General features: G+C 42.9%; 1 protein-coding gene across 1 annotated transcript in view; it reads left to right on the plus strand.

Moving 5' to 3' along the window:
* trpc1 (transient receptor potential cation channel, subfamily C, member 1) overlaps positions 1-22244 on the plus strand; it is a 130770-nt gene that overhangs the window by 47026 nt on the left and 61500 nt on the right. Inside the window, exons 7-8 of the mRNA XM_060922537.1 lie at positions 8453-8789; positions 15610-15749. Of these exons, the coding sequence (XP_060778520.1) occupies positions 8453-8789; positions 15610-15749 (477 nt within the window). The remainder of the gene's footprint in view (positions 1-8452; positions 8790-15609; positions 15750-22244) is intronic.

Raw genomic sequence — 22244 nt, forward strand, 5'->3', positions numbered from 1 at the left:
GTGGTGCTTGAAAGTTTGTGAACCCTTTAAAATTTTCTATATTTCTGCATAAATATGACCTAAAACATCAGATTTTCACACAAGTCCTAAAAGTAGATAAAGAGAACCCAGTTAAACAAATGAGACAAAAATATTATACTTGGTCATTTATTTATTGAGGAAAATGTTCCAATATTACATATCTGTGAGTGGCAAAAGTATGTGAACCTTTGCTTTCAGTATCTGGTGTGACCCCCTTGTGCAGCAATAACTGCAGCTAAACATTTCCGGTAACTGTTGATCAGTCCTGCACACCGGCTTGGAGGAATTTTAGCCCATTCCTCCGTACAGAACAGTTTCAACTCTGGGATGTTGGTGGGTTTCCTCACATGAACTGCTCGCTTCAGATCCTTCCACAACATTTCGATTGGATTAAGGTCAGGACTTTAACTTGGCCATTCCAAAACATTAACTTTATTCTTCTTTAACCATTCTTTGGTAGAACGACTTGTGTGCTTAGGGTCGTTGTCTTGCTGCATGACCCACCTTCTCTTGAGATTCAGTTCATGGACAGATGTCCTGACATTTTCCTTTAGAATTTACTGGTATAATTCAGAATTCATTGTTCCATCAATGATGGCAAGCCATCCTGGCCCAGATGCAGCAAAACAGGCCCAAACCATGATACTACCACCACCATGTTTCACAGATGGGATAAGGTTCTTATGCTGGAATGCAGTGTTTTCCTTTCTCCAAATATAACACTTCTCATTGAAAGAAAAAAGTTCTATTTTGGTCTCATCCGTCCACAAAACATTCTTCCAATTGCCTTCTGGCTTGTCCACGTGATCTTTAGCAAACTGCAGATGAGCAGCAATGTTCTTTTTGGAGAGCAGTGGCTTTCTCCTTGCAACCCTGCCATGCACACCATTGTTGTTCAGTGTTCTCCTGGTGGTGGACTCATGACCATTAACATTAGCCAATTACCTGGGGAGGGTAACAATGGTCTTGAATTTCCTCCATTTGTACACAATCTGTTTGACTGTGGATTGGTGGAGACCAAACTCTTTAGAGATGGTTTTGTAACCTTTTCCAGCCTGATGAGCGTCAGCAACACTTTTTCTGAGGTCCTCAGAAATCTCCTTTAAATCTCTGTAGCGGTTCAGTGATCGTGGGTGGAGCACAGAGGACGGCAGGACAGAGATCAGGTTTGACAGGTCGTTTTATTTTCACACTTTTCAGCATAAGAATTATGTGTACTTTGCAGACACACACACACATTCAGTGTGAGGTTCAGCCAGCGCTCCTCTGCTCTCGCTCTCCCTCCTTAAGTAGGGCGCGGTCACTGGGAAGACACAAACACAGGTTAATTGCTCTCAGGTGTAGTGAAACTGCCACTCACCTTCCCTGACTCCGCCCTCCTGTCACAGACCAGCGCTAGGCGGCCGTCCGGCCTGCAGCCGACTCCCCCCCCCCCCCCCTTGGCGGGAGAGAAAGTCCGCCACGACCATCCGCACCCCCGGCCTGTGGACCACCTTGAAATTAAAGGGTTGGAGTGCCAGATACCAACAGGTGATCCACGCGTTGGCATCTTTCATGCGGTGGAGCCACTGGAGGGGCGCGTGGTCCGAACAGAGGGTGAAAGGGCGCCCCAGCAGGTAGTACCGGAGGGCGAGGACCGCGCACTTGATGGCCAGACACTCTTTCTCTATGGTGCTGTAGCGCCCCTCACGCACTGACAGCTTCCTGCTTATATACAGGACGGGGCGGTCCTCCCCCTCCACCTCCTGGGACAAAACGGCCCCCAGCCCTCTGTCCGACGCATTGGTCTGCAACATAAAGGGGAGAGAAAAGTCAGGGGAGTGTAGAAGTGGCCCCCCACACAGTGCAGCCTTTACCTCTGAAAAAGCCCGCTGGCATTGCTCCGTCCACTGGACCGGATCTGGTGCCCCCTTTTTAGTGAGATCAGTCAGCGGGCTGGTGACGTCCGAATAATTAGGTATAAACCTACGATAATAGCCAGCCAGCCCCAGGAACTGTCTCACCCCCTTTTTGGTCTTGGGCCTCGGGCAGGCCGCAATCGCTGCGGTCTTGTTAATTTGGGGACGCACCTGCCCGTTGCCCAAGTGGAAGCCCAGATACCGTACTTCCACCCGCCCAATCGCACACTTCTTTGGGTTGGCTGTGAGACCCGCTCGCCTCAGCGACCTAAGGACGGCCCTTAGATGTTCCAAGTGCCTCGGCCAGTCATTACTATATATAATGATGTCATCCAGATAGGCGGCCGCATAGGTGGCGTGGGGGCGGAGGACCTGATCCATCAGCCGCTGAAACGTAGCGGGCGCCCCAAACAGCCCAAACGGAAGTGTGACGAATTGGTGTAACCCAAACGGTGTGGAAAAGGCCGTTTTTTCTCGGGATAGTGGAGTCAAGGGGATCTGCCAATATCCCTTCGTCAAATCCAGTGTCGAATAAAAGCAAGCCATGCCTAGCCGATCGAGCAGCTCGTCAATACGAGGCATTGGGTACGCGTCAAATTTAGACACCGCGTTGACTTTCCTATAGTCCACACAGAACCGGACCGACCCGTCGGCCTTGGGAACCAAGACCACCGGGCTGCTCCAGTCACTGTGGGACTCCTCGACGATGCCCATTTCGAGCATGGTCTGAAGTTCTTCCCGAACCACCTTTTTTTTGTGTTCGGGTAGCCTGTAAGGGCGGCTACGCACTACCACCCCCGGGGGCATCTCGATGTGGTGCTCTATGAGGTTAGTGCGACCGGGCAGGGGCGAGAACACATCCGAAAACTCGGTCTGCAACTGGGCGACCTCTGTGAGTTGGGTCGGGGAGAGGTGGTCTCCACAGGGGACCGGAGGGGTACGTGATGCCAATCTCCCTTTTTGAACCTCCGGCCCCAGCTCCGCCTTCTCTGGAACCACCGACACCAACGCCACGGGGACCTCCTCATTCCAGAGTTTAAGCAGATTGAGGTGGTAAATCTGCAGCGCCCCACCCCTGTCCGTTCACCTCACCTCATAGTCGAAGTCCCCGACTCGCCGTGTGACCTCAAAGGGTCCTTGCCACTTGGTGATCAATTTGGAGCTCGACGTGGGCAGCAGTACGAGTACTTTATCTCCCGGAGTGAACTCTCTAAGGCGCGTACCCTTGTACAGGCGGGCTTGCCGTTCCTGGGCCTGCCGCAAATTCTCCTGAGTTAGGTGGGTGAGCGTGTGGAGTTTTGCGCGCAGGTCCATAACGTACTGAATTTCATTCTTGCTTTGTAAAGGTCCCTCCTCCCAATTTTCCCGCAGCACATCTAGGATGCCGCGCGGCTTATGCCCATATAATAATTCGAATGGGGAGAACCCCGTGGAGGCTTGGGGAACCTCTCGCACTGAGAACAGCAAGGGTTCGAGCCACTTATCCCAATTACGTGCGTCCTCACTTACGAATTTTTTAATGATATTTTTGAGGGTGCAGTTGAACCGTTCTACTAACCCGTCCGTTTGTGGGTGATACACGCTGGTGCGGATCGGCTTAATCCCCAATAACCCATACAGTTTGCGCAGTGTCCGTGACATAAACGTAGTGCCTTGATCAGTCAGAATCTCTTTCGGGATTCCAACTCGGGAGATGACGCGGAAGAGCGCCTCTGCAATACTGCGTGCTGAGATATTGCGCAGAGGCACTGCTTCCGGGTATCGCGTTGCATAGTCCACCAGAACTAATATAAAGCGGTACCCTCGTGCTGACCGATCTAATGGCCCGACGAGATCCATCCCAATTCTTTCAAACGGGGTCTCGATTAATGGAAGAGGGCGCAAAGGCACTTTTGGAATGGCCGCTGGATTTACTAACTGGCATTTGCGGCATGCTGTGCACCACCTACGGACATCGCCGCGAATCCCCGGCCAATAGAATCGGGCCATTATTCGGGCTAGTGTTTTATCCTGCCCTAAGTGTCCAGCCATGGGATTAAAGTGAGCCGCCTGGAATACCAATTCCCAGTGGCTCTTCGGAATTAAAAGCTGCGTGACACGCTCTTTCGTTTGAGTGTCCTGCGTCACTCGGTATAACCTATCCTTCATAATTGCAAAGTAGGGGAAGGACGGGGTGGCGTTCGGCTGGAGCATTTGACCATTGATTACTCTCACTTGGTCAAAAGCATGTCGCAGAGTCTCGTCTCGCGATTGTTCTAATGGAAATCCGCGAGGGATTCCCCAATAGAGAGAGGAGGAACCGGCGGCTCCTCACTCTGACGCGGAGATGACGTAGACGGCTCTGCGACAGCTGTTCCCGCCAAAGCGGCACCGGGACCTCCCCCTGTTAAATGGCAGGACCCACTCTTTATTAGGCATGTCATTAAACCCCGAAATCCCGGCCAATCAGTCCCCAAAATTAGAGAGTGGGTAAGGCGGGGATTAACCGCCGCCTTCACTATAAATTTTTCCTCTCTGAAAATAATGTGGACCGACACCAAAGGGTAGCTGTGAACATCCCCGTGCACACATAACACCTTCACCCCTTGTGCTCCCCCCAATGCCTCGTTTTGAACCAGGCTTTGGCGAATTGAGGTCTGATTACAACCCGAATCCACCAACGCCTGATATGTAGCCCCTTGGATACTCACCGGTATGCGATACGCTCCGCGAACGGGGAGGACTCCATGGGGCTGGGAGGCTGCTGTGCTCCAGGTCCCGGGTTTCGGCACCACTGTAGCGGTTCAGTGATCGTGGGTGGAGCACAGAGGACGGCAGGACAGAGATCAGGTTTGACAGGTCGTTTTATTTTCACGCTTTTCAGCCTAAGAATTATGTGTACTTTGCAGACACACACACACACACATTCAGCGTGAGGTTCAGCCAGCGCTCCTCTGCTCTCGCTCTCCCTCCTTAAGTAGGGCGCGGTCACTGGGAAGACACAAACACAGGTTAATTGCTCTCAGGTGTAGTGAAACTGCCACTCACCTTCCCTGACTCCGCCCTCCTGTCACAGACCGGCGCTAGACCACGCCCCCGCTGCCACAATCTCTAAAACCCTTTAGAATTTTCTTTTTTTCTGCATAAATATGACCAAAAACATCATCCAATATTACAGATCTGTGAGTGGCAAAAGTATGTGAACCTCTAGGATTAGCAGTTCATTTGAAGGTGAAATTAGAGTCAGGTGTTTTCAATCAATGGAATGACAATCAGGTGTGAGTGAGCACCCTGTTTTATTTAAAGAACAGGGATCTATCAAAGTCTGATCTTCACAAAACATGTTTGTGGAAGTGTATCATGGCATGAACAAAGGAGATTTCTGAGGACCTCAGAAAAAGCGTTGTTGATGCTCATCAGGCTGGAAAAGGTTACAAAACCATCTCCAAAATGCTCTCCAAAAAGAACATTGCTGCTCTTCTGCAGTTTGCTAAAGATCATGTGAACAAGCCAGAAGGCTATTGGAAGAATGTTTTGTGGACAGATGAGACCAAAATAGAACTTTTTGCTTTCAATGAGAAGCGTTATGTTTGGAGAAAGGAAAACACTGCATTCCAGCATAAGAACCTTATCCCATCTGTGAAACGTGGTGGTGGTAGTATCATGGTTTGGGCCTGTTTTACTGCATCTGGGCCAGGACAGCTTGCCATCATTGATGGAACAATGAATTCTGAATTATACCAGCAAATTCTAAAGGTAAATGTCAGGACATCTGTCCATGAACTGAATCTCAAGAGAAGGTGGGTCATCCAGCAAGACAACGAACCTAAGCACACAAGTCATTCTACCAAAGAATGGTTAAAGAAGAATAAAGTTAATGTTTTGGAATGGCCAAGTCAAAGTCTTGACCTTAATCCAATGGAAATGTTGTGGAAGGACCTGAAGCGAGCAGTTCATGTGAGGAAACCCACCAACATCCCAGAGTTGAAACTGTTCTGTATGAAGGAATGGGCTAAAATTCCTCCAAGCCGGTGTGCAGGACTGATCAACAGTTACCGCAAACGTTTAGCTGCAGTTATCGCTGCACAAGGGGATCACACCAGATACTGAAAGCAAAGGTTCACATACTTTTGCCACCCACAGATATGTAATATTGGATCATTTTCCTCAATAAATAAATGACCAAGTATAATACTTTTGTCTCATTTGTTTAACTGGGTTCTCTTTATCTACTTTTAGGACTTGTGTGAAAATCTGATGATGTTTTAAATCATATTTATGCAGAAACAAAATTCTAAAGGGTTCACAAACCTTCAAGCGCCACTGTAATTGATAGTGCGTATGAAAAAAGCTTTGGACGGAATGTCTTAACTATTGGACGAAATGGTCATTGGACAAAGTGTCCTGATCCTCTCCTCTCCTTTCTGTACTAAGTCTCAGAGTTTCCTCGCCCTCTTTCCGAATCATGGACGGAATTCTAAAAAATCGGAACGTGCCAGTCACGAGTACTGTTGTGACCACAGTATAAAGATATGGCATAGCTAAAAGAATGCTTAAAGCAGTGGAAAAACAAAGATAGTTGCACACGCGTGACTATGTTTTGTTTGGAATGTCGCTTGACCCCGCATTTGTATCTCTACCAACATGGCTGACATCCGGGTTTCTATTTTGCTTTGACGTCACTTGCAAGTCAAGGATAGGCTCTGAGTTCTCCATATTTTATACAGACCTCAGTGGTTTGTACATTAATTTCCTGCTGGATCCAGGAAGTGCAACAATCAGATGCTTCCTGGCTGCAGTGCATTCTGGGAAATGTAGTTGAATTTTAAAAAGGAGTCTCTTAGTGCTTTAAATTTCCTGTAATTCTCAGCTCAGCCGTGGCATCTGTGGTGTGATAACTTTGAGCCAACCTTGCCAAGTGATCTGGTTCCTTCACCAAAAGGGGGGGGGGGGGATTATGTCATGGCGATTTCTGTCCATCCCGGGAAGGGTACTCACCTTCTGAAATCCACTCCTCTCATAATTTGTGGAGAAATTTAACAAAACTTGACAAGAGGCATATGTCATTAGTACGCATATTGTAATTTCGTTAAATTGGGTCACATTTTCCCAGAGTTACAGCCCTTGATTCACAAAATTATACTTTGACAATTTCATCAGAGTGTGTTTTCCTTCTGAAATCAACTCCTCTCACAATTTTTGGATGAATTTCATGAAATTTGGTAAAAGTCATTGTGATATATCGGTAATACGCATATTGTTATTTTGTTCAATTCGGTTGCATTTTACCAGAGTTACAGCCCTTGATTAACAACCTTGTACTTTGGCAGTTTCATGAAGGTGTGCTCACCTTCTGACATCAACTCCTCTCACAATATTTGGATGAATTTCTCGAAGCTTGGCAAAAGGCCTTGTTATATGACGACAATTTTCCCAGAGTTTTGACCCTTGATTAAATAACTTGTACTTTGACAATTTCATGAGGGTGTACGTTCTTCAGAAATCAACTCCTCTCACAATTTGTTGAGGAATTTCACCAAACTTGGTAAAAGGCTTTGTTATATGACAGTTATACGCAGATTGAAATTTGGTTTAATTTGGGCAAATTTGACCAGAGTTATGCTCTTGATTATTAACAAACTTGTACTTTGGCAATTTCATCAAGGTGTGCTTGCTTTCTGAAATCAACTTCCCTCACCATTTTTATCCACCACTGGTCAAAACGCCCGAAGGGGGATTATGTCGTGGTGACGTCTGTCCGTCCCAGGAAGCGTACTCACCTTCTGAAATCAACTCCTCTCACAATTTTTGGAGGAATTTCACGAAACTTGGCAGGATTCTTTGTTATATGTCGGTAATACGCATATTGCAATTTCGTTCAATTCAGTCACATTTTACCAGAGTTATGGCCCTTGATTACCAAACCTGTACTTTGACAATTTCATGAGGGTGTATTAAGCACTGACAGCATATAGTTGCCAGCAGGGGATATTGTGCTCTCAGAGGACTCTTGGGTTTTTTGTTTTTTTTTTGTTTTCTTAAAACATTACCCCCCTCTCCTCCATCCCCGTATTTTTTTTAAACTACAATGACCCTAATATGCCGTTATACATTCATGTTTTTCTGATGACTTTTTTTTAAATAATTTACTATGTTTATTATTTTTAAACATTATAAACTGCACCTTTAACTTTTTTTTTTTTTTTGCAGGACTAGAACAGTCGTAAAAATCTTTCCAAAAGGAAAGGAGCTATAAAAATATGAATTGTTTATATTTAAATTCAGGATCTTTCAGCTTGAGAGAAAAATGTGCGGAAAAACAAAATGATTTATCAAGCGCGTGTTTTATTTACACTCCAAAGACAAGATATGTTTTTTGCACAAATTTATTGATGCATTGGGATCAAATTTCAAGCAGTGGCCTGGAGCAACAGTGTCTTTAAAAAATGTTATTATGAGATCAATGAGCCATTTTATGGCTGAGTAAAATTCAGACACACTGTTCAAAAAGAGCATGTGTATGTGTGTGTGTTGTTTGGTTGACTTCGGTTCAGTTCGTGGCGCAGTCGAACTGTCAGCAGTTCCTGAACACGGTGTGGTTTGGTGAGATGGCGAGTTACCGGCGTAGACACACGGGCCTGAAGCTGCTGACGGTGCTGAGCGTGGCTCTGCTGTGGCCTCTGCTCTCCGTGTGCTACCTGCTCGGACCACGCTCACGCGTCGGCCACGTCATCCACACACCCTTTGTGAAGTTCATCATCCACAGCGCCTCTTACCTCACCTTCCTCCTCCTGCTCAACCTTTACTCGCTGGTCTACAACGAGGGCAAGAAGAACACCATGGGCCCAGCGCTGGAGCTAATCGACTACCTGCTCATCCTCTGGATCATAGGTGAGTGTGTGAGTGTGTATCTGGGTCATCATGCCCAATGTGGCTAAAGATTTCCTCACATCACATATCAGATTTTAATCAAAATATATTATTTATAACGTGTATGTTTTCAATATATAGAAATTTTGCCATGAAAAAGTTTTGGAAAAACTGGCCATTTTATTAGGAACATCTGCAGAGTTATTAAATTATCCAATCACATGGCGGCAGCAGCGCGGTGCATAAAAATCGCAGCGATACAGTGACCGTGGCATGGATATTTTCACACAGTGTCTAAAGTTTATGCAGAACGAACAATGCGAAAAACAGAACAGATCCATGTTAATGAGAGAAGTCAAGTCAACTTTATTGTCAAATATGCTATACATGCTTGACATACAGCACAGATGAAATTATAGTCCTCTCTGACCCACGGTGCAAACAGGCAATGCAATAAATAAAAAAAATAGAATTGAAATAAACAATACAAACAGTATAAACACTCTAGATAAGAACTGGACATAGACTAAACACTCATAAATAAAAATAGAATAATTGAAATAACAATACTAACAGTATAAACACTCTAGATAAGAACTAGACATAGACATAGTCAGAGGAGAATGGTTCAAGCTGGACAGGAAGGCTGAACACTCAAATAACCACTCTTTACAAACGCGGTAAGGAGAAAAGCAACTCCGAAAACCTGGTCCTGATGGAAGACAGTCAAAGACACACTGAAGAACCAGGTTTATTGCTAACAAGCTGCTCCTATAGAGCAGGATGCCCCTGGGGATGGACGTAAACTTTCTCTCGAACATTTAATTGGATGAACAGAGGACTAGTCCAGAAGGAATCAAGAAAATTGAGCGTTTTCCTGGAAATGATGAGGTCGAATTAACAGTTATTCCCCGAAATCGAGTCGTACATGAGCTGAGAGCCGATGAGGCGCATAGCACCTAGTTGTCTATAATCCACGTACAATGAGATTGAGTGGAATAACTGTTTTATTCTATCCACATTCACTGGATTTGGAGAAACAGAGCATTTTTATTTTTATTTTTTGCAAATTTAATGAATAAAAACTTTACACAAAACGTCCGACAAACTCATTTCTGCTTAGACGGACTTCTTAACCTATCGATGGCGACACGAATTTACTTTAGTGTTGTTTTTTGTAGAAAGTGCCGTCTTGCTGTCATGCCGAGGTATAGAATAGCTTTAGACATTTTATTTAATTCTTTCAGTTCTGTAATTTTAAAACTTCTTTGAGCTTTTGAACCAGTCTAAAAAAAAATCAACAAATTTTAATGCTTAAAGATGAAGAATGTAAACACACTGCCGAAATGACAGGAGAAATTTTGTGAAAAATGCGATAATAATAATAATTCTTGAAAATTAAAAAAAAAAGATACGTTCTTACTATGAAATACTTTCATTCCATATTTTGTTGTGCTTTTTTTTGTATTTTTTGGGGTTTTGTTTTCGAGTAGAGATTTTATTTCATCCTCGGTTGGTTCAGCAACACGATCCGCCATTTTGTTTTTCTCTACTCATGGTATATGAGCTGATATCCTAGTAGGAGGGTAGCCAATCAGAGCGCACGATTGCTCATATCCAGTCAATGTGGACAGAATAATACTGAATATTCCTGAGGTATATTGTCGTATTACTTCGAGTTGGCCGAGTGGTTAGCGTGTCCGCTTCTCGACCAGGTCATACCTTCATAAAAATGGTACCTGCTGCCATCTGATGCGGCGCCACAATACAGATATGAGTAGGGAGTCAAATTCCTGCGGTTACCAGAGGACCCGCCCTCCACTGTAATCCTAGCTGTGTGATAGGTGAGAGGCCGAGGGCTACAGAAACAGAGATCGTTGCCGCCCAATGCACCTTAAAGTCCTGGGGTGAGTTTCTTAAAAGCATCGTAGCAAAGATCATCGTTAAACGGTAGAGCGAGCATCACAATGAACACTCTCTCTCCTCGTTAAGACGCTCTTAGCGTTAAGAGGCTTTTGGGAAACCCACCCGTGTTTAGTAGTGGGACAGGAGACTCTCTGGGAAGACCAGGCCCTGGCACGGAAGGGACTTTTGATCTTGTCATATTGGTGTTTATAAGACTAAGGGACACATTCAGAAAGATTTTACGGCACTTTAAATGTGCTTTTTATCAAGAAGTTCACCTGATACGAGTCATTAAACTTCGAGTTTAACTTAGGTATATCATGTCTGTAGTTTACATTCAGGTGTGCAGCTCAGTGTCCTTCAGAGTAAAAAAAATATTTGTAATAATTTATATTCAAGGATAAATTTGTCCTTAGTGCTAAGCAGATACAGAATGTTCTAGAAAGGAGAGCGTAGTTCTGTCAATCAGGCGCAAAAACATTTCACTCTCTGAGAAATCAAATAGAAGAGAGGAGAAGATCCACTAGATGGAGGAAGACCGTTGCTTTAGTGTGTGTGTGTGTGTGTGTGTGTGTGTGTGTGTGTGTGTGTGTGTGTGCATACATGTCAACCCCTTTGGGCATCCACCTGTAGTATCAGAGGAAGAAATCCATAAAATCAACATAAAATCCTTATAGCCTTCGAATCGCACCAAACTTAATAAATAAATAAGTAAATATAACTTGCCTGAGAACTTCGTCCAGCATGTCGAAAATCGCCTCGCCCGTGCCGATATTGCACACGGGCATGTCTATGATTCTTGACTTCGCCCCTCTGTTTATGTCGAAGATCCGCACCAAGACGGCCAGTCGCTTGTCCGTCTTTTTGTCATTGGATTCGTCGATCATCAAGGAAAATGGCGACGTCCGGCAGTGCTGGATGATCGGTAGTGTAGCTTCGGGGGCCAAGCTCCTTTTGATTATTTGCGTTGTTTTGGTGCGCCTACAGCTGATAGATTTCTCAATCGTACTGTCCGTGCAAATTCGCGGCAACAGTTCTGTCAGGTGGTCCGCAACGGCTAGCGGCAAATCGTGCTGAGCAATAAAATTACAGATCGTAACTTCTGCTCTTATTACACTTGTTGGTTGATCATCGGTCTTAGGCTTTGCAAACATCGTCATTTGCGGCTGATTCTGTTTCCGGTGCAAATTTCGCTGATGTAGTTTGGACCTCATGTGTTCCCGCACGTCGTAAACTCCAGACGCCGCAACTTTTATATCTCACACACAAACTGTGCAGTGCGCGTACTCCTCATTTTTCGCCTGAACAATGACACCATTAAATGTCTCCTTCCATTCAGCCCGCCGTATCTCATTTTCTTTCTCGGTGTTCCCATTCTTTCACTCAGCAGACGCTATTCAAAATCTCTCAGGTGGAAACAATGTCGCTCTGCACAATGAGAAAATCGTTCGAACAATGACCGTTTGGCGCGTTTAAATGAAGATCGTGTGCATGACCGGACCGAGCGAAGTCTCGCAGTCGCGATACTGCACGAGGCTTGAGGAATAAACATCCGGTTTCACATAGTCTGGGTTATCTGCCCCTGCATACACGCTGGTCTTTGTCTATAAATCGAGCTTTTGTATGTTTTTGCGACGATCAGCTGACGATGTTCAAGTAAGATACACAAAATAAATTTAGGTCAGAAAATACTGAAAATCTGTAAGACTTTGTTTATACGCCTGTACGCCCTTGAAATGAGCTAAAATCCGTATAATTTCCAGACAATCCGTATAGGTTGACGTGTGTGTGTGTGTGTGTGTGTGTGTGTGTGTGTGTGTGTGTATATACCTGTTCTCAGTGTGTTCCTAGATGCAGACTGGGAGGTCTTAATGCTATGAATGCAGCTTTACTGTGCTTTTTGCCTTAGTGTGGTTTATTTAGAGCTCACAGACAGACGCTTGTATTGTGTGAGATGGAAAGTGTGTGTGTGTGTGTGTGTGTGTGTGTGTGTGTGTGTGTGTGTGTGTGTGTGTGTGTGTGTGGTGAATCCAGTGAATCTCATTTAGTTAAGCAGAACAGTCCAGAGATGCCAGACTGCACTTCAGAATCTTTTCCCATACACACACACACACACACACACACACACACACTCACAGAGAAACAGTTACCATAAACAGAGAACAGAGAACATCTTTCTTCTAACATCTCAGAGACCTTTTATAAGACACAGTACATCACGTTATATCACAGTTTGCTTTTCTGATTTATTCTGGATGTCATGCCATATTTTTATGAGATAGATTGACAGATTGATTGATTTACTTTATTGATCCCAAGCTGGGAAACTGTTTTTTGCAGCAGCAAGTTATCAGACATGCAAAAAGAAAAAACACACGCTGCACAACATAAAATAGAATTTTAAAAAATATCCCAAGAACAAGCCAACTATACAATATACTGATAAAAATGTACAATGGTGCTTGGAAGTTTGTGAACCCTTTAGAATTTTCTATATTTCTGCATAAATATGACCCAAAACATTATCAGGTTTTCACACAAGTCCTAAAAGTAGATAAAGAGAACCCAGTTAAACAAATGAGACAAAAATATTATACTTGGTCATTTATTTATTGAGGAAAATGATCCAATATTACATATGATGCGGAATATGTTTCACGATATGTATGGTTTGCTAGCAAAAAAAAAAAAAACAGGTGGAAAAAACCTGAATTTACTTTGACTTTTATTTCACGTCTACAACAAATAATTACATAAAGCTCAAATGAAGTAAAATACAACCCCGATTCCAAAAAAGTTGGGAGAAAGTACAAATTGTAAATAAAAACGGAATGCAATGATGTGGAAGTTTCAAAATTCCATATTTTATTCAGAATAGAACATAGATGACATATCAAATGTTTAAACTGAGAAAATGTATCATTTAAAGAGAAAAATTAGGTGATTTTAAATTTCATGACAACAACACATCTCAAAAAAGTTGAGACAAGGCCATGTTTCCCACTGTGAGACATCCCCTTTTCTCTTTACAACAGTCTGTAAACGTCTGGGGACTGAGGAGACAAGTTGCTCAAGTTTAGGGATAGGAATGTTAACCCATTCTTGTCTAATGTAGGATTCTAGTTGCTCAACTGTCTTAGGTCTTTTTTGTCGTATCTTCCGTTTTATGATGCGCCAAATGTTTTCTATGGGTGAAAGATCTGGACTGCAGACTGGCCAGTTCAGTACCCGGACCCTTCTTCTACGCAGCCATGATGCTGTAATTGATGCAGTATGTGGTTTGGCATTGTCATGTTGGAAAATGCAAGGTCTTCCCTGAAAGAGACGCCGTCTGGATGGGAGCATATGTTGCTCTAGATCCTGGATATACCTTTCAGCATTGATGGTGTCTTTCCAGATGTGTAAGCTGCCCATGCCGCACGCATTAATGCAACCCCATACCATCAGAGATGCAGGCTTCTGAACTGAGCGCTGATAACAACTTGGGTCGTCCTTCTCCTCTTTAGTCCGAATGACACGGCGTCCCTGATTTCCATAAAGAACTTCAAATTTTGATTCGTCTGACCACAGAACAGTTTTCCACTTTGCCACAGTCCATTTTAAATGAGCCTTGGCCCAGAGAAGACGTCTGCGCTTCTGGATCATGTTTAGATACGGCTTCTTCTTTGAACTATAGAGTTTTAGCTGGCAACGGCGGATGGCACGGTGAATTGTGTTCACAGATAATGTTCTCTGGAAATATTCCTGAGCCCATTTTGTGATTTCCAATACAGAAGCATGCCTGTATGTGATGCAGTGCCGTCTAAGGGCCCGAAGATCACGGGCACCCAGTATGGTTTTCCGGCCTTGACCCTTACGCACAGAGATTCTTCCAGATTCTCTGAATCTTTTGATGATATTATGCACTGTAGATGATGATATGTTCAAACTCTTTGCAATTTTACACTGTCGAATTCCTTTCTGATATTGCTCCACTATTTGTCGGCGCAGAATTAGGGGGATTGGTGATCCTCTTCCCATCTTTACTTCTGAAAGCCGCTGCCACTCCAAGATGCTCTTTTTATACCCAGTCATGTTAATGACCTATTGCCAATTGACCTAATGAGTTGCAGTTTGGTCCTCCAGCTGTTCCTTTTTTGTACCTTTAACTTTTCCAGCCTCTTATTGCCCCTGTCCCAACTTTTTTGAGATGTGTTGCTGTCATGAAATTTCAAATGAGCCAATATTTGGCATGAAATTTCAAAACGTCTCACTTTCGACATTTGATATGTTGTCTGTGTTCTATTGTGAATACAATATCAGTTTTTGAATTGTTACATTCCGTTTTTATTTACGATTTGTACTTTGTCCCAACTTTTTTGGAATTGGGGTTGTAAAATGAACATTTTATAATTTCAGGTCAATTTTAAAATGAATACAATATGAGCTGCTTCCAGTCAGGGTTTGTTGTTGTTGTGATTAAATGTTATGTTTGTTCGAGATATCACAACATCACCATATTCCACACTGTCAATACGTTTTAATTGCAGTTGTAATTTCCCTCTTAGGCAGCAGATGGCTCTTAAAATTACAGATTGCTGCTTTAATAGAGAGGGTAGAAAGTCTGTCAAAGGACATATGACCATCTGGGAATATTTATACGCACAGTTAAAAGCTTTTTGGCTTTAGTTTCTTTCATAGCTACAGTTTAGTAATCATTTTTTACGTGTGTGTGTGTGTGTTTAGGCACACTTTTGTGTAATCCAGGTTATTAAAATGTACAAATAAACATTTCAGCAAACTGATCAAGGATCAGCATACATCATTTTCTACACCCACTTGTCCTTTTTTATGTTGTTTTTGAGAAAGGTCTGCAAAGGAATGTCAGGAATTTTTCACAGCTTAGTCTCTGGAGCTGTAAGTCAGTCTCTCTCTCTCTCTCTCTCTCTCTCTGCAGGAATGGTGTGGTCAGATGTAAAACGTCTGTGGTACGAGGGCCTGGAGGACTTCCTGGAGGAGTCGAGGAACCATCTGAGTTTTGTTATGAACTCTCTGTACCTGGCCACCTTCGCGCTTAAAATTGTGGCTCACAGCAAGGTGAGATGCTAAAGGAGACCCTCGTCCTCAACCGCTAACATTGCTGACAATGATAAATTGCTCATAAGGATCAGTTGTGCAATTAATTCATGCCAGCTGGTTCTTTTAGATCTTTAGACAGCACACAGCCACGATACTACACTCACCATGCACTTTATTGTTAACACATTCGTGCGATTATCCAGTCAGCCAATCATGTGACAGAAATTATTTCTAAACTTGTGCAGATCCAGGTCAGGCTTCATTTATCTGGTATTTGACTCGATTCAGTGGGTCTTGAAATTAACTCTTGTACTATTTTACTCAGTTCAGAGCCACAATCAACTCTGTTACACAATTACTCTGTAATTTCGCTCCCACTCCAACTCCAAATTTTGCTCTCTAAACTCAAAATAGAGCAAAATTAACTCTTTTTGAGGAAAATACTTTTAACTAGAAAAAACTGCTCAGTCATTTTTCCCGTGTGCGCACTACGGCGCGCACATATCAACCGATCTGCTCATCAGAAATAGAAGAAATATTTACACTTACTCGAGTTGATCTTTGACTGGATCGAGTCGAAGTAAAAAATTAATTCATAAATTATTATTATTCTTTTTTTTAAAAAGGCACTGCTCATCATCAGTGTCGCAGTTCTCAAGATTGAACCGAATGAGTAATAATGAGTAACAAGAACCTTGATAGAAATTTGTCTTTCAAATGTAGTGAAGTTAAAGTCATAAGTTTCCCAAAAAAATAAGACTCAAGTGATGGCAGAATGGAAGGAGGCGGTTCTATGGGGAATGCACGCACCTATAGGTCATACCAAGAACCCATGTTTCAGTTTTCTGAAAGGAACAAAGATTCATTTCGTTTTAAATGTTTGCTTTGTTTGCCAAAAACGAACCACATCACGGCCTACAAAAACTCGACGTTCAACCTGCGGAAGCATATTGAGGTATATAACCGTTTTATTTCAAGAGAAAGCTTGCAACGAAGTCGTCTGTGCTTTTAGAGCTAGCGATAACGTTGCAATAGCTATGCAGTCTGGTTAGTCAAATGACTTTCCATGGATTTGCCTGCCAAGTTGCCGTAGCCTTGTCCACGGCTAACGTTTACACATAGCTAGTTAATGTGGACACTGTTAGTTAGCATGTAAAAATGGAGTTATGCTAACATGAATAACGTTAACTTTTCTGAAGTCCTTTCAGAAATGTGTTTTAGCATAATCTTGCCAAATAAACAGAATGTAGAAATCTTTCTTTTCCAGTAGCGCTAGCTACCCAATATGATTTCGAGTTTGAAAAGAGTTTGCTAGCATGTCAGGTGGAGCGTCACTGACTAGCTAGCTTAACGTTAAACCACCATGACGGCACAGCATGCGTTCACTTTGTGAATTCCCATTTCTGTCTTTGGTAACGGCGTTAGGTTTGTAAGCATTGTGGCAATAATACAATGATGCGTTGACAGAAAATGTACTTTTAATACTTAAGTATTTCAGTACTTTAACTTAAGTAAAAATTTGACTAGACAACTTTCACTTGTATCGGAGTCACATTTGACCAGTGGGATCTGTACTTTGACTTAAGTAATGAAGTTGGGTACTTTGTCCACCTCTGAAAACTAAACAATAAAGTAAATGTTTCCCCCGTGCCCGCTCATTTCACTGTTACCCAAACATGCGGTCAGGATTATTTCAACTCTTATCCACAATGCCAAGTTGGCAATGTTCTCCTTTTTATATATCATTATGACATTTAAATTTGATAATCAGTTGCCTAATGGAGTTAAACATAATTAAAATCTAGTGATATTAATATGACGTTATGATATCCATACATAATTCCATAACATTGAAATATATTCATAATGTTTTACGTATATTTATTTAATGATTAACTCAACATACTTGCAATATACAAGAAAAATAATTGAACACCGGCAGCAGATTCAACACCGGTCTCCACCCGTTCCATGCGCGTTCTGCGTCTTCGACTGCAAGCGAAACCCTCTTTGTTGTGAAAGAGTGCTCCAGGTCTATTGTAAGTTAAGAGCGAACTAAAGCACTACTTTGGATACGACATTGTTCAGGAAGCCCACCTTAGCTTAACAATGGGTCTTAAGAGGCAGTTAAAGATGCTCTTAGCCTTAAGAGGCTTTCGGGGAAACCCACCTCAGATTGGTTCGAGCTGCCAGGAAGGCTATGGTAACTCAAGGAAGCACTCTTTGCATCCGTGGTGAGCAGAAAAGCATCTCAGAATGTACAACATGTCAAACCTTAAGGCAGATGGGCTTCAACAGCAGGAGGCCATGTCAGGTTTTAATCCTGTCAGACAGGAACAGGAACCTGATGCTACAAACTGGTCATACAGTGGATATAAAAAAGTGTACACACCCTGATAAAATGATAGGGTTTTCTGATGTAAAAAAATGAGACCACGAAACATCAAAAAAAAAAAAAAAAACATGCAATAAGCTGGTTGCATAAGTGTGCACACCCTTAAACTAATACTTTGTTGAAGCACCTTTTGATTTAATTACAGCATTCAGTCTTTTTGGGTTCACACCTGCCATCAGTTAAACTGACTGATTAACCCCAAATAAAGTTCAGACATTGACTCAGTTGCATCCTCCAGCAAAAGCCAGGGTTCACAGAGAGCTTACAAAGCGTCAAAGGGATCTCATTGCTGAAAGGTATCAGTCAGGAGAAGGGTACAAAAACATTTCCACAGCATTAGATATACCATGGAGCACAGTGAAGACCGTCATCAAGAAGTGGAGAAACTATGGGACAACGGTGATATTACTGAGAACGGGACGTCCCTCCAAAATTGATGAAAAGGCAAGACGAAAACTGGTCAGGGAGGCTGCCGAGAGGCCTACAGCAACACTGAAGGAGCTGCAGGAATTTCTGCCAAGTACTGGTTGTGTACTACATGTGACAACAATCTCCCGTATTCTCCATATGTCTGGACTATGGGGTAGGGTCAAAGAAAAACATCCAGGCCCAGATAAATTTTTGCAAAAAAAATACATCAACTCTCCCAAAAGCATGTAGGAAAATGTGTTATGGTCTGATGAAACCAAGGTTGAACTTTTTGGCCACAACTCCAAAAGGTATGTTTGGCGCAAAAACAACACTGCGCACCAAAAGAACACCTTACCCATGGTGAAGCATGGTGGTGGCAGCATCATGTTTTGGGGTTGTTTTTCTTCAGCTGGAACAGGGGCTTTAGTCAAGGTGGAGGGAATTATGAACAGTTCTAAATACCAGTCAATGTTGGCCCAAAACCTTCAGGTGTCTGCTAGAAAGCTGAAGATGAAGAGGAATGACCCCAAAAACGTTTTGGAACGGCCCAGCCAGAGCCCAGACCTAAATCCAATTGAAAATCTGTGGGGTGACCTGAAGAGGGCTGTGCACAAGAGACGCCCTCGCAATCTGACAGATCTGGAGCGCTTTTGCAAGGAAGAGTGGGCAAATATTGCCAAGTCTAGATGTGGCAGGCTGATAGACTCCGACCCAAAAAGACTGAATGCTGTAATTAAATCAAAAGGTGCTTCAACAAAGTATGAGTTTAAGGGTGTGCACACTTATGCAACCAGCTTATTGTACGCTTTTTTGTTTATGTTTTTTCCCCCTTAACAGATTTGTTTGTTTTTCAATTGAATTGTACAGGTTATAGGTCACATTAAAGATGGGAAAAGTTTTGAAATTATTTATCATGCTCTCATTTTTTTTACATCAGAAAAACCTATCATTTTAACAGGGTCCGTACACCTTTTATATCCACTGTACATGCATCCAAGGAGCCGGTCAGACTTGTGCGTATTTTCATGCGTTTTTTTTTTTTTTTTAAGATTTATTAATCCTTTATGATGTAAGTTTTCGCCTATTGTCAATTGGGCACTTTTTTTTTTGTTGAGTATCAAAATGGTTCACTTTTTTGGTATCCAGCCTGTTTACGACACCCAGAATAAAATCACACATTGCATTCATTTCCAGATTACACAGAATTGAACTCTCCAGTACGGAGTTTGTTCGTGGTCCAGTGGCTCAGCTATGGTTGAAATAAGCACTTAAGTGAAACAAACCCACAGCAAAAGAGCCGAGTTGAGGATTTTTCTGCGATATGTATGTACATAACCATGGAAATGATTTTCTCTTTCTGCTCTCTCAGACATACGGATCGTGGAATGGTGTATTAGGTTTTAGTGCGAGAGTGGCTGCTGGGACTGAAACCTCAGCTCCTGTACATCCTGTACATTACTCATAAAACCTCTCACAAAGTGCAACTCTGGTGTGTAATGCAGTATTGCTGAACCTCACAGGGAATCCACTGGTGTGCTCCTGCTTCCACATACCGCATGTTTTTTCACTGAGACACTGCGGATGAGTGTGTGCCTTTTCCTCAGTGTGGTTATTGTCATGCTGAAAAGAAAGACTGCTGAAGAGATACACATCTACAACAGCTGTATTACAACATGTACGGCCCATTCTGTAATTGCCAGTACATTTCAAGCGTTGACTCGGTTAGTCGTCGTCAACTCTGTTGTCGTCAAACTGGGCAGTCCGTGAACAGAATCAACGGTAACAGAGTTGACACCCCCCTCCCACCATTCTGTGTCTTAACTCCACATGCTAACCTCAAACTAGCTACCGCGCCGCATGCATAGAAACAGAAATTCATGGATTTTAATCGTATTATTGTTGTTTTTTTTAATGATTGAGAGATTCACTCCAGTATCACAATAACAGAGTTGACAAATCTTTTTTTCTTTCTTCAAAAAAAAAAAAATGGGGGAAGCCATGGCCTAAAGGTTAGAGAAGCAGCTTTGGGACTAAAGGGTCACCGGTTCAATTCCCTGGACCAGCAGGAATGGCTGAAGTGCCCTTGAGCAAGGCACCAAACCCCCACTTGCTCCCTGGGTGCTGTAGTATAGCTGCCCCCTGCTCTGGGTATGTGTGTGTGCTCATGTATGCATGTATTCACTGCTTCAGATGGGTTAAATGTAGAGGAGGAATTTCGCTGTGCTTGAGTGTACATGTGACAAAAATAAAGGCTTCTTCTTCTTAATCTACTATTGGTGTAAAATCCTCAACATTTTGCTCAAATTAACGAGAGAAGAAACAGAACACACCTCACTGCCTTTCTGAAGTTTCCTGCCAGAGGAAGTGACGTCGCTCGGTGCAGGTGTCACACGCATTTATTAAAAGTCTTTGTGGATTTTATTGCGGTTTTATAACAGAGTTGACAAGAACACTAGGACGGATAAAAATATATGTATATTTTTATGACTGAAATTTCACATAATACAGAAAATAGACTTTCTATGCAATTGATTCGATAACAGTTAATAGAATAAGCCCCAAAAAACAGATAGTTAGACTGAATCACTTCATGTTTATTCGAGTTGAATGGATGAATCAGGAGTCAAAGACAGGCAGTAGTGTGGGGGGAGGGGTGGGAGTCATTTAGTGAATGTTTTATGAATAAATTGGGTCTAAAATGTATATCAAGCACTGCTATTGGTGAAAGTTTGTCATAATTTGCATTACTGTTCAAAAAACTGATTCAATAAAGATTTCTTTTGTGGAAAATAACAAAAGGTTTATCTCAGAGACGCGAAATGTAGCCCGGATTCTAGAATGACCCGTATACAAGAATAAAACACTTTGTGTGAGATGTGTTATGGGAAAATAATCGATGACGTGATGAAGAGGTGTTACCCTGTAGTTTTTATTTTCCTATAACAGCATGTCCTGAAGGGCGGCACGGTGGTGTAGTGGTTAGCACTGTCGCCTCACAATAAGAAAGTCCGGGTTTGAGCCCCGTGGCCGGCGAGGGCCCTTCTGTGTGGAGTTTGCATGTTCTCCCCGTGTCCGCGTGGGATTCTTCTGGGTGCTCTGGTTTCCCCCACAGTCCAAAGACATGCAGGTTAGGTTAACTGGTGACTCTAAATTGACCGTAGGTGTGAATGTGAGTGTGAATGGTTGTCTGTGTCTATGTGTCAGCCCTGTGATGACCTGGCGACTTGTCCAGGGTGTACCCCGCCTTTCGCCCGTAGTCAGCTGGGATAGGCTCCAGCTTGCCTGCGACCCTGTAGAACAGGATAAAGTGGCTACAGATAATGAGATGAGCATGTCCTGAAGTGTTTTACTCCTCTTACACCACAGCAGTTCGCTAACAGTTATAATTTTGTATTTATTAAAAAGTGCGACTTGTCGTACTCTTTATCCGTCTGTAGTTACATTTAATGTCTGTGGAACAAGTGAGGTTGTTATCGCAAGCCTGTGAAGTTAATGAGAAAAATTAGCTTGATGGAGAATGCCTTTGCTCTGGAGACTCCTTCCAAAAACGATAAATGAACATGTTTTTAAAGAAAACTTCACATTATCAATTACACAGTTTTCGCAAAGCGTCTGTTTGACTCTGAGAGAGTCCGTCTCTCTCTGTAAGTTGTTGCTATAGAAACGGTAATGCATTAGAACGAATGTGATGTCTGTTTAGTTACATA

Source organism: Neoarius graeffei, chromosome 5 (genome assembly GCF_027579695.1).
Source record: "Neoarius graeffei isolate fNeoGra1 chromosome 5, fNeoGra1.pri, whole genome shotgun sequence".
Lineage (NCBI taxonomy): Eukaryota > Metazoa > Chordata > Actinopteri > Siluriformes > Ariidae > Neoarius > Neoarius graeffei.